This window comes from Dermacentor andersoni, chromosome 2 (genome assembly GCF_023375885.2).
Source record: "Dermacentor andersoni chromosome 2, qqDerAnde1_hic_scaffold, whole genome shotgun sequence".
NCBI lineage: Eukaryota > Metazoa > Arthropoda > Arachnida > Ixodida > Ixodidae > Dermacentor > Dermacentor andersoni.
Window position 1 is genome coordinate 104328129 of NC_092815.1, and position 13488 is coordinate 104341616.

At 44.6% G+C, this 13488-nt stretch overlaps 1 protein-coding gene across 1 annotated transcript in view; it reads right to left on the minus strand.

Annotated features, from left to right (window-relative positions):
* Positions 1–390: 390 nt before the first annotated feature.
* Positions 391–13488, minus strand: part of LOC126541503 (lysosomal alpha-glucosidase-like) — an 85287-nt gene continuing 72189 nt past the window's right edge. The window contains exons 17-23 of the mRNA XM_055076695.2: positions 11438–11522; positions 10337–10393; positions 9354–9496; positions 8007–8095; positions 7857–7906; positions 4644–4817; positions 391–2770 (exon numbers count right to left, since the gene is read on the minus strand). Of these exons, the coding sequence (XP_054932670.1) occupies positions 2702–2770; positions 4644–4817; positions 7857–7906; positions 8007–8095; positions 9354–9496; positions 10337–10393; positions 11438–11522 (667 nt within the window). The 3' untranslated portion in view covers positions 391–2701. The remainder of the gene's footprint in view (positions 2771–4643; positions 4818–7856; positions 7907–8006; positions 8096–9353; positions 9497–10336; positions 10394–11437; positions 11523–13488) is intronic.

The window sequence follows — 13488 nt, forward strand, 5'->3', positions numbered from 1 at the left end:
TTTCATACCATCGATCAGGGATGTATTGTCTAGTGCAGGTGTAGTTCTCTCAAACAATGTTACACTCTCTAAAAAAATGCCGTCTAAGAAAAAACAGCTGTGCGACGGCGCTGGCTAGCGCCTCCGGCTTCAAACTACCCGTTGCCTCGAGGTCATGAGTTCGGTCCTCGGCGGTGTTCAAGTTTTTGCTTTTCTTCGCCATATGGCGAGGGTAAAAGCTCAGGATGATAAAGTGTTCTGATGACGACAGCGTGACAGAAAGGGTAGACGTAGCAAACTTATCAAACTTTTCGCATGTGTGCTCCGCTAAATGACAGCTCTCATAGTTTGAGCCAAAATTAATGCACTCTCTTCAAACGCAAAACGTTGTTGAAGACGTAGACCGCGTGGTTTTTGTCGCAATGCATGCTTTATTTCGCCTGGTGTGCATCGCCTTCAAAATTGCACATCTACGTGAGGTAACTCTCAATGAATGTTCTTGATTGCAAGTAAACTATTGTGGCTGGACGGAATGACTTTGCGTGCTGCAATTATGTTCAAAGGCTTCCTTGTTACAAGCAAGTGATTGTCTTTTTGGTCATTCGAAAATAAGATTTTCTTTCACGAAAATAGAGCTCGTTCTGCATACGTAAACAAATGGCTGCACATACAAGGATGTAAATCTACATACAGGAATAGGTGTATTGAACAAGATAACAACAGTAATGCCCATAACATATCCGTAGGTATCTATATGGCAGTGTTAAATGCCACACAAAGGCTACGTTATATACAGAGTGTCCCAGCTAACGTTAGCCAAGCTGTTAACACGAAAAAAGAAACGATTAAAATGCACATGGTGCAAGGTGCAATTATAAAATTTACGGTGTTTTATCATCACAGGTATTACGGCCGAACACTGCAGATGTGAAAATCGTACCTGGCACTTTGTTTCTTTAATCTTTTTTTTTTTTTCGTTGAACAGCTTGACTTTAGCTTGGACACCCTATATGAAGTTCTAGTTCATTCCACTTCGCACGTTCTCAAAGTGATTGGATATCGTCGAGAAACGGTCCGTATGCAGGGGGTCAATCGATGCTGCACCGAAGCTGTGTTACAAAAACAAAAATATATTAGAACACTTCCCTACAATGTCTCGGTTCGCACGCTCAGCGTGTTAAAATGGCGATGGTGGCGATTGGTCATCACTAATACATTAGCTTTGTGAAATATCTTTTTTTTTTCTTTTTTTTTTTTGCTCGTCAACTCGAAGCTCAAATAACAAACGTGCATGCGATTCTGCACTAAGGTTTAATCTCTCCTTCCTTCCGTTATGAGCTTGCACGAGTTATTCGCCGGCAAAAGAAAGCACGACTTATTTGGCCGTGGTGGCGCTCTTCGTTTCTCCAGTATCGAGTTGAATTACAAGCCTGAGTTCGCTACGCGTTTTATGGCACAAAGCTCACCGTACACGTGACTAATCATCGGACACCATCTTGTGCAGCAGAGGGTAATGTTTCTTCACCCCTAAAATAACCATTCAGTCTCGTCCCTGCGGTTAATGCTGGCAGTCGGTATACGCGCTGTTTAATCCTAAAATGTTACTCTTCAGCGTGGCCGGAGCGCCGACGTCATCGCGTTGGGCGACATATATATCGTCAATATAGCTCTCTCTCTCTCTCTCTCTCTCTCTCTCTCTCTCTCTCTCTCTCTCTCTCTCTCTCTGTGAATTACGGTAACAACTTTTTAGGCTTTGCCGCATTGCCGTGCAATAGCGTGAACCGGGAGAGCCAACAGCGTTTGTGAAGGCTCATTCGCAGAGCTTGCTTGAGATGCCTTCGATAGCCATCAGCTCTCTTGCACTTGGAGTCCGTTATCAGCAAAAAACGAGGCGCAGCCGCCGAACAGCGTCGTATGGCGTCATCTCGAAGCTGAAACGTTGTATACGCAACACCAGCATTAAAGCGCACTAAATAAGAATTTATCAATACGCCGCAGCCGACTGACTGTCTCTTCTGAAAGCAGAGGCAGAAACCTTCGCAAGTTCTCATTTAATTCACTTCCGTTAACGGCCGATGTCTGTTGATCTATGCATTGTCGATCTTAAACTCATATTATCGCGCAAATTACTTCGCAAATATGGCTTTTGATCTGAAAATAAGAGCCTGTTGGCTTCCTCGCTCACTAAGAATAGTAATAATAATCGTAATAAAGAAAACCAGGCAGGCTGAAAGTCAATCAGAAGTTACGGAAGGCAACGTGCGGCTCTCTTGCGCGACAATAGCGGTTTTTCTATTCAGCGCTGGCGTAAGGCCGACGGGCGGGTAAGTATGCACGCTTGCTGGCCGGAAATTGTGCCGCGAGATCGTTGTTTCGTCCAGCCACAACTCCTTATTAAGTGCATGCGGCACCGCCGTCTCACGAACTTGTGCGGCGGGTCGCCGTACATGCGTCTACACTCGGACAGTTTCACACAGCACTGGAAGGTCCGCGGCAAGTCTGACTTAGAACAATCGCAGAGCGTTCTTTCTTCTTTTCGCTTGCAGTCGCCCGAGAGTCTGTATACACCGCACACATCTCACAGCACACTGCGCCTCACGTGGTCGTTGTCCTCTTCGGGGACGGCGTCGCGGGCCACTTCCCCTCGCTATCTCCATAAGCTGGCACGGTCGCTGCCGGTTCGGTCAGCCGCGTCGAAGCCGAGGTGCCTTTTGGGCCATTGTCAGGACATAAACCATCGCACGGTGGTGTTTTTCCTGAGGGGCATGAGAATCTGCTTCAAGTCCATTACCTGTGAGAAGGGGGAAGAGCACGGTGAATATTAAAACGGAGCTTCATTTGGCTCCTCACAACACTTTGCGTGGACGCAATCGTCTGGCCCGAGAAAACTGGGGCCGATCCCTGAGGGTGTGTAATCAAATGCGATGACTCGGTGGTTTTGATCCTGGGACGCTATGCGTCCTCGGAAGGGTATTAACGTGGTTTATAAAGCAGGCTGATCCCAGAGGCAATAGAACATCACAGCACCTACACAGCTCATATTGTTTGTTAATATAGCTGACGAATTAAAGTGTCCCCATCAGAATATGTCAGTAGATCTACTGGGAAGCCATCGCGACTTTGACAATCAATCTTCAATGTCTTTTTTGTGGAGTGGCCGTATTTTATTATTATTATTATTATTATTATTATTATTATTATTATTATTATTATTATTATTATTATTATTATTATTATTATTATTATTATTATTATTATTATTGAATGTCGCGCTCTGAACAAGTTTTTATTCGCGATATCAATTGTTATACCAACTTGAGGCTTACGAATAATTTGAAAGTACTAACTTTATCAATATCGAAGCACATACACTCTATGGCGTCGTGTAATTAAATGTGACACGAAAAGTCCGCAATACTACTTATTCGTGGACTGAAAGAAGTGCATGAGTATCGTGAAAATTAGGTCGTTACAGGACGGACGTCGTCTAAGTATGTCATTTGCTCAGGACTTGATGACATCGTGAACGAAGTTATGGCCTTTATTGAGCTCTCCCCTCCGAACGTTTCTTCTTCAAAGAAGAAAACGTGTACGTTGCTCGACATATATATAACTGAAACCAATCGATTGCCTCGCTAAATGTTTGCCTGTTGTCTTCCTGAGTTTCTGTTTCACCAACCCTATTTTTTTTTTTTCATTTATATGAGGTTAAAATCGTTAATTCACCTCATCTTTTCCTGTTTGTGGCAGTCAACCGATTCTTGACTAATCCTTCACTGTGGGTATGTTCCATGAAACTTCATATCAACAACTACTACTGAGCGCCCCAGTACCGACAAAGTCAATGCACAAACACACGCATTAGACAAGTAGCCTGTGAGAAAGTACAGTTTATATTTGTGACTCGTATACGAAGGCCGCTGTCAAGTGTTAACGTAAGGAACAGCAACAGAAATGCACGCGATAGCCCGTACCCGGTGGCAGCTTATTTAGCATAGCTTTGTACCTACACATGCTCTACGGAAGCGCACGAAGCGCGCGCACAGCCAAGCTTCAGAACGTGACGTCACGAAAACGCTGCGGAAGTGCCTTCAGTGCATGTACTGTACAAACAACAGAGATGGCTGAGCGCTTGAATTGAGATGCCCTATAAAGACAGGCGATTCCGTAGAGAGCTTTCATAGGCGAAACACAAACGACAAAAGCGACTCCGAACGCAAATGGATAACTTGGGATCATCGTGTCCGATGTCGCTTCCGTCTGTTTTCTTGAGACTTAACGCTGTTAGCCAATATGAACGTCGGGCTAAAGCCTTCGTGGTACATTTTCTGCGAACGGGTACCGAGGAGACTGAGAGAAACAATGTCACGCCGGAAGAACGCGTCTCTGGCTTGCTACCGGGGTAACGGTAAAGGGGAGAGAAAGGGAGAAGGTCGAGAAGATGGCAGGGGGACAGCGCAATCAACTATATATATGCACAGAGTCTAATTGAAATTCACACGTGCCACCGGACACTCGCGTGTACAAATGTACACGTTCTTCATATACGAAATTCATGCCACATATATTCTAAAGTCAAGCGCCTGTCTCACACAAAACGTGGTCGCGCGCGCGCGGCCGGGAAAGAGAAAAGCTAGAAACGGGCGATGCTGTTCCTCACCCACCTTGTTGCTGTGGTGCCACCTGTACTGCCTGCGCGATAGCTGGTAGTAACCGTCCAGCTCGACGCGGGCGGGCCGCCGGCGGATGCCCAGCACCCGAACAGACATGATGGCCAGCTCATCGAACGTGGAGCTGAACAGCTTCTTGTACTGGTAGCTGCAGATCTCCAGCGTGTTCTGCGCGCAAGCATTCAATAGCGGAAAGCATGTTGCGATCTAATGCCTTTCACTCTGTTTGGTACACTCTGTGATCCGACAAGCATCAAGCGGTTAACCTTATTGCCGATCATTGTCGTAGCCCCGTATTCGTGTACACCCACATCAACTCCAAGGTCTTCCTCGGCTTCGCCGAATAAAGGACAGCACCAGCCCTCTACTGAATTCGACGCCGCGCTTGAGAAACTCTGCTGGGCAATTCCTACGATGCGTAGGCTCTTGTTAATGCACCTTCGTCCCGTACTTTCCAGTAGACGCTGGGATAAACTGATTCAGCCAAATTTTAAACTGCGCGAAGAAGACGGGACATGAACAGAAACATAGACGCACACGCAAAGTGCAGACTTCCAACGGACTTTATTTCATGAAGGCAGAAAATTTTATAAGGTTCTACAAAATAGATAAACAAGGAACAAAAAACCGTGATGAAATTGTGCACGAGGCAGTGGCAAAAAATAACAATGCCACGTGTGCTCTAAGAGCATGGGAGAGTCTTAATATGCCCAAGAATTCCATTTCCTTCTTAGATACTGATATAGAAGGTGAGCTAATGCACTTGTCACCCCTTTTAGCGATATGGAATGCCTCTATAACTTCTCTTTCCGTTTTTTTATTTTGCCTTTGAAAGGAATTTAGTGTGTTCCAGATACGGTAAACAGCTTTTGCTGTCGCATCTCTTGCAGTGCAAGGGGAGATTACTACACGTGCCGGTGAGCATGGATCGTTCGTGTTCCTGGGCACGCGCATTGAAACAGCGGCCAGTTTGACCCATGTAGAACCGGCCGCACGACAGAGGTATCTCGTAGATAACAATTCATTTCAAGGAAAAATTCCTTTCAAAGGCAAAATCAAAAACAGAAAAAGAAGTTATCGAGACGTTCCATATCGCTAAAAGGGATGACAACTGCATTAGCTCGCCTTCTATATCACTATCAACGAAGCAAATTGAATTCTTAGATGGGCATATTCAGACTTTCCCATGCTCTTAGAGCACACGTGGCACTGCTATATTTTGTCACTGCCTCGTGCACAATTTCATCACAGTTCTTGGTTCCTTGTTCATGTATTTTGCAGAACCTTATAAATTTTTCTGCCTTCACGAAATAAAGTCAGTTTGAATTCTGCGCTTTGTGTGTGCGTCTATGTTTCTAATCATGTCCCGTCTTTACGCAGTTAAAAGTCTGCTGCTTCTATGAACTGACTAGCCCTACAACATGCCTTACTACAGAGATAAACTGCTCGCGAGAGTTTAGCTCAGGAGTCACCTTATTGCAGGGTTGTGAATAACTGTCATCATGATGATGATAGTTATACTCAATTAGAGGACCTGCAGGCCTAGAGTAAAGGGAAAGTACTGCAGGGACTTTTTAAGTAGAGGAGAGGAGCTGCGCCTTGCTTCTGTTTCAAAGGGGTGCTCGGGTGACCCATCCGTACATCCATCCAGAATTGAGTTTATTTTCTTTCTTTCTTTCTTCCTTTCTTTCTTTATATATTTCTTTCTTTCTTTATATATTTCCTTCTTTCTTTCTTTCCTTCTTTCTTTTTTTTCTTTCTTTCTTTCTTTCGTCCCTGTGCGACCTTTCAGTCGACAGTCGGCGTCTGTATCGTCCCTTTGGTTCCTCTCGGGCTCGTATATCTACGCCTAAATTTTCAAACCATGATTTCTTATGAGCTTCATGCCGTTGCAAGCTTAACAATCTGTCCGACATCACTTGCCCTGTATCAGCCACTTATAAGAACAGTCGCGTGGCCGTCGCAATTTTTTTATTTAAAAAATCTGTCTAGCACGAGCTTTATGCGTCGTGGAATTGCACGTTAAGTGTGTTGCGCGGCTAAAATATTTCGTTCGTGGCTTAATCAGGAGCTTCACTAATAATTACTGAACCTTGCTTTTCTACTTCGCGTATATTTGGTGATAATAAGAACCAGGTTATGGTTGATGTGAGGCGAATCACAAAGTGTGTGAATTAATTACGGTCTTTGCAGTAAATTACGTATTCAAGCGTCCAGAAGCATTATGAGTGTGTTTCGCAAGGCAATCGACAGTCCTGCAGCTTTGTTACTATTGCGTCTATAGTACACGAATGTAGAGCGCGCGCCTTGTGCTCGGAAAGGAGGAGCGACGGTACAGTCTCTACAGAACCGAAACACACACTTCTCTATTACAGTATACTCCGATGCAGACCCGTGTAACACAATACCGGCGTGTTACTTGCGAGCTTGCCATGTCGGCGGATTACGCAGACAGGCGCGCTGTCCTGACGCTTCTGTTGGTTTGGAGTTCCCGCTGTATCAAGCTCCCAGCGGCGTAGAAGCGGCCGCGTACACTACAGTATTATACCATTCATTTATAACCAATTTAGCCAAAGGAAATGTTGGTTGCAGTTGGCCTCTCCCTTTTTACTTGAGGGCTACGGACCCACACTGCTATGCATTCTGCACCGTGGCGTGAGCGAACATCAGTACTTTGACCAATTTAGCGCAAACAGCCATTGTTTCCTTTGCATCGCGGTTATTCAGTGATTAGCGGTGGTCGAACAAGAAATGTCACTGGAGCCAACGTTTCGGATATTCCTTGTTGGACCACGGTTAATTACTTCAAGCCTCCATCTTCCTATGAGCGGCTGTCTTATTTGCTTATTCAGTCATTTTTTCACGCCACTTTCGTCAATCCGCTGACAGCATGCACTCATGGACAGGACGAGGACAGGGAGACGTACAGAGATGGACGCTTGCTCACGTCAGCGAGCACGCGTGAAATTTACAGTCGGCCACAAACTTTTACGGGACACGGAATTTGCGAAAAAAATGTGAATTCCCCCGAAGCCTGCGCACGTACCCTAGAATTAAAATTTCACTCTGTAATACTACTTGTGACCTACACAGTGATCCAATATAGAAGCGCCATGCCTTAACACAGCAGAAATTCATATTTGCCATGGAACACAGCCGTGTCACGGAAACATTCGTGTCCGACTGTAACGCTACACTAAAGCTTACGTTCATTGCATGAAACTTGAGGTACACGTATTCCTCCAGAAGTTGTGCATCTGCAGGACATGAGAAAGCAAGCACGGATACTTAACTCGTATGCACTTGCTCAACACGATGATTGCAACCAGCTGAATGCTTTCAATGACAACCCCTCACCTCTGGTCTCTCCGTCATCCCAGTAAAGGTCTCCAATGGCTTCGCCAGACGCGTTCAGTGCTACCAAGAGCTTCATAGGATTCCTCCGGCTGAATAATAGAAGAAGAAGATTGAACGGATTGAAAGGGAAGCCCCCGACGTTTCCCGAGTATCAGTGGCTATAGTGGCCCTCATGAGGCTTCCTTGTTGCAACAGGAAACCGCGAACTATACTTCTGCAACGCGCGGTAGACGATACGACTTCTTAGGAAACTTGCCTCGCGACGTCTTCTTCGGTAGTCACTCACTATATCTCAGCACTTTATGCCTACCTTTCTTAAATGATCAAACGAAATCGAGGCAGAATGTCCAGTAGTTCCGCTGGCTCAAAATTTAGCTAACGCTGCTAGCAAATTCGATCTGAGAAAATGCTAACGTTAACACAAAGAAATAATTAAGGGATGCGTAAGCGTATTATCAAATCGATCGGCCCAGGGCTATGAGAAAACGTGTCGGCTCATTAACGCTTTTTGTAAAAAGCGGACGCGTAAGGCACCGTAGTTGGTAATTACTCTCATGTCGTTGACCACAAGCTAACCCTTGACAAAACACGAATGCGTATTTTTCCTTCGCTTTTAAGAAACTAGCTTATACTAATGTGTATCATGCTCGTACGTCCATTGCGCAAGTAGCCCTTTCTTCAACTTGATAGGACCAACTTTTCAAGAGCATTGCTTACGAGCACTGCTTTCATCCGAGTCTGGCACCGAAGTACGCAGCGCTCTGCGGCGACTCGAGTCTACTACCAGACAAGGAGGTTTTCACCAGACGCCATCATAATTGTCGTCGTCGGTCGCAAGAGCCTATACCAGGCAACCATCATCATCGTCGCATCAACATCGCTCACAATGCGAGTGTGCTCAACTCGACACATAAGTTCTACTTAGCTCGCGCAGTGGCAACCAAGTGTGGTACAGCAAACACTGCCTCGCACCCCACTTACTTGCCGTCTGTGACCTGCTTTGTCCGTTGCCGCATTCTTATGTACAGTCCAAAAAGCATCGAATCAGCTACGCGCCTAACCAGACCTGCAATCTGGCCAAGTCCGTGATCTGTAGCGTAGCTATTTTCGTTGCTCCAAAGATTCTGAGTCTAAGCGGGACAATGCCGCACGCACACACACCTTTGCTATGCAGTGTCTGGTGGTGAAGACAGAACCGGTCACTAGCCGAGTGTCTTCGAAACTTTTGACAAAGGCTGTACCGTGTGCTTTGGGGATACTTGCTAGCGCCGTTTATTTTTCGGCGGGCGATGGTATATAACATTATTTTTTTGTTCGTGAACGTCAGGTGCTACGTGCGCGTATCACCTGGTGGTAGTGGTGTTGGCGTGTCCCTGCATGGGGATCACGAAGCCGCCGCGAACGTGCAAGTTGCACGGCCGGTTCGGGTCGAACAGCGGCGAGTAGACGGGAAGCCAGTGGCCGCTCTCGTAGTTGGAGAATTCCCGACCCTGCACCGTAGCATGTTCGCAAAGGAGAAACATATTTTGCAAGCAGTATCAGTAATGAAGGGACAAATTGTTGCTCGTAAAAACTGAGCTATTTTCGGAAGAGTAGTATAAACACAGTAGCGATTCAGTAAGTGTCGCCCTGTTAAGAAGGCTGTACTTATCACAATAGAAGTGAGAGTAAACATCTCCTTTAAATCTCTGTCATCAGTATTATCATCATCATTACCAGAAGCGGTGGCCTAATTTAAGTCCACTGCAAGACGAAAGCCTCTTCTATCGATCTCCGATTGACCCTTTGTTATCCAACGGCTTGCTATTGGGAGCCATATATTGATAAGCACTGTTTTGTTAAGTATACATTGTGCGGCCAAAACATGTGCGAGTAGCCGAGGTTTCTTATCCATCGCTTGTAATGACATTTCGCAGCTTAAGAACTCTCCTATCCGACCGTTCACTATGCGAAACGCGCAAATGACCCAGGATTGGATGTGGCTAGCACAGCCTATGAAAGCGAGGGAGCTAGCGCAGCATAACGAAAATAACATTTAAACACTCGGGACTAGCTTGACGGGCTTTGGGAGGAGGGGTCTGCGAAATTTTCCAAAAGCTCGTTAGGTAAGCCAAAAAAAACTTAATTTATTTTTTTTTTTTTCGTTGAAGTTCCGACAGTTATCTTAGGTGCAACTCCTGGTCGTCGCGCCGATTCTTCAAAGCTATCTGTCATTGTCGAAGCAAATGCCAGTGAACAGCAAGCTTCAATGCAACGGTTATGCGTTGAATTCAGCATGCGCGTGACTATGTTTTCATGCCATCTCACGAATGGAGTATTAGCCTACTTACCGTGTGGTAGTCGTACCACTTTCCCGCAGGAAAGTAGCCTTCCACGGACACAACTCCCTAGGAGATAAGAAAATGGGAGTTACTCTTCCTTCTCTCGATCTCTTGGGAGACATTTGCGAAATGTTCTGCGCAAGCTAAGCCAGCTCATGGCGTTACACATTCTCGTCAATTAACATATCCACTTCCTGGTAAAGTATTCCATTTTTGTAGGCTGTTTAAGGAATTCGCTGGCATTCTAACGACGGCAATCATTTCACCTGAGCATTAGCTTCCATAATCAAACCAAATGCAAGGAGCAGAACCATACATAAATATCACAATGTCCGACCTTGCCGCCTCGAATTAGTTTTGATGGCAGGCGAAGTGTGCGCTCTCCTTCAGATGTTGCAATCTTTTTAATACCGCGCCGCAGCTCATAAAAAGAACGTGCAGCTGTCCCAGTGTCTGACAGCAATGATAACAACACTCACGCATTCGATCGTTATCTTTAATAACGAAAATACAAGAACCCCACTTTGGTTTTGGGGCGCACTCTTCGAGGTTGTGTAGAACACTCACTTAATCATGATAAGTGGTGGGTATACAGTCTCCAAAAATCTTGATCAAGTTTAAACATCACCCGAGCCACTGTGAAAATAAAACGGCTCACTTAACGTATGCTTTCTATGGCACCTCGTTTATTCTTCCCTCCGTCTGCCTGAATTGCTTTCCCAAAGCGCAATTGCTGCGTTCCCCTCGGGACACGCACACACACACACGATTACCTGTGGTTTCTTAGAATCCTTTCTAACCCTAACCACGTACTACTACTGCGATTCACCAGAAAAGCAAGCAAACTGTTTCACTTTGTGGCATACCTTGGTCAACTGCCTCGTTCCTCAGCGCAGTGGGCAGATTCCATTACCCACACACAAGACATATTTCTTTCTTTACTTCAAGATTTTCAGAACAAGATGACCTTCTTTCTACAGCAGACCTGACTGTAGAATGTGACCTTTCCCGGTGTTTCCACATCAATACTTATTTCCCATGCACCCCCTTTGTGCGAAGGGCGCGATGCAGTGCGCGGGGAAAATGAAATATTGAACCTGCCGCTGTTACCGGTTCGAGGACAGGAGTCATCAAAAGGGCCTCGCCCCACATGAACTGCTGGTCGATTTCATACGTCTCCGTGTCGTTTGGAAACCTATTGGACAGAGGCAGACAAGAAAAGGGGGGAAGGAAAATTTTTCATGGGCCCAAAACACGTTCGTGCGCTTGCAAAAAAAAAAAAAAACAGATGAAGAAGGAAAAGGCGAAAGCAAGCATTAGTCGAACATTTCTTTGTTCAGTGTCTTTTGCCGAACACGCGCTTACATTTTATCGAACTTGTCTACACTCTTCTTTTACGTCAGTTTACTAGCATTGTGCTAGCATTTAAAATTTCGAAATACTATTGAATTTCTTATCGACTGGAAGATTCGCTATTAGAAGTTGAGAAATATTAGTTTAATTATGCATGTAAATCATATATATATATATATATATATATATATATATATATATATATATATATATATATATATATATATATATATATATATATATATATATATATACATATATATATATATATATATATATATATATATATATATATATATATATATATATATATATATATATATATATATATATATATATATATATATATATATATAAATGCTTCTGATACAGACAGAGGAGCTGCGGTTGCTGTGGATGGATGGATGGATTAGCTTTAATGAAAGGTCCTGCGAGCTACGGGGCGCAAGGTCCCATAGAGCGGGCTACTCCCACGTGGAGAGGCGGCGTCTATTACTCAGCGAGCATATGAGAGAAACAAACTACTTCTCAGCAGTTTCGAATTATTTAACAAAGATGTCTTTCCTGAAATGCAAATTTTGACGTCAGCCCGTCTGGCCGGGAAAATACATATTGAAGAAGCGCGGAAAGATGCACCGACCACGATAACCGAACCTTTAATGACGTTTCGGCTCCCCATATGGGAGCCTTGTTCACAATGAAACCCATAACAGAGGCACAGCGTATTTAAGTACGTTTCACTACGTGACGCAAGCAGCGACTGTACACCTTCGGAAGTGTCCTGTCATTCTTATTCAACGTGTGCGCCCTGGTCTGTATGCGCAAGGATTCTAGACGCAGGCGTGACGCAAACTTCTATTTTTTTCTTGGCCTGAACATGTGTACTTGCCCAGTTACGTATACTTGCGCACAGGCCAATAACACGTGTTCTGGCCAAGGAAAAGGAGCTTTGAGGAATATTTCATTCCCACTATTCACTAAGTTTATATATCACACAGTTTCGCCATAAAGGCGAATGTACTGAAATGAATTGAAGTAAACGTAAGCTGCCTAAGTAAAACCGAGCTGTTGTTCTACGGGTCCTCCGTTTCAATCGTGCCATCGGACAATTACATTTATGCTTATTAATGAAAGCGAACGTCTTTCTTAGTGACTTTACTACCACTTTTTCGTATCGGGTATGTTTCAAGCCTCTTTCCTGGGCCGATCCCGAAGGTGGTGCACTGCAGCGCCTATAAAACTACATCATTTTTCAGGTTTGAGTTGTGTTATTGTTTCGCACTTTTAATATTTAATTTAGTCGAAGATTTAAGCGAGAAGGCATGCGCTGTCGGTGTTTTGTTTCATAACATTTGCTTGTAGCTGCCGTTCTCGGAATTCTGAGAAATAATTTTGCCAAGAATGTAAGACCTGGTATGCGCAACTTTAGGGTTAGGACGTTAGTGTGGAAATATAACTCGAATATACGGCATGTGATACAGCAATGCATGGCATATATAACACACATATACCCAAAATATATACGAAACCTCACGGCGACGCCGACGGCAGAAATTTCCTCGGGGTGTCCATATAACTGCTATCGCAATGAAAGAAACAGTAAGCACAAAGCTTGCATGAGCAGAGATCAATAGGCTGACTTCGTGAAGTATCGTTTTTCACAAATCGTGCTACTAACTATCTCCTTACTGAACCGACAACTTGTAAACTATTGCCAAAGTGGAGTGCACTAGTTCTGCGCTGATCACCCTCGTCTATATTTCGTTGTATAAGCGCTTCCACCGCCGCGCCCGCAGTTTGAAGCTCTC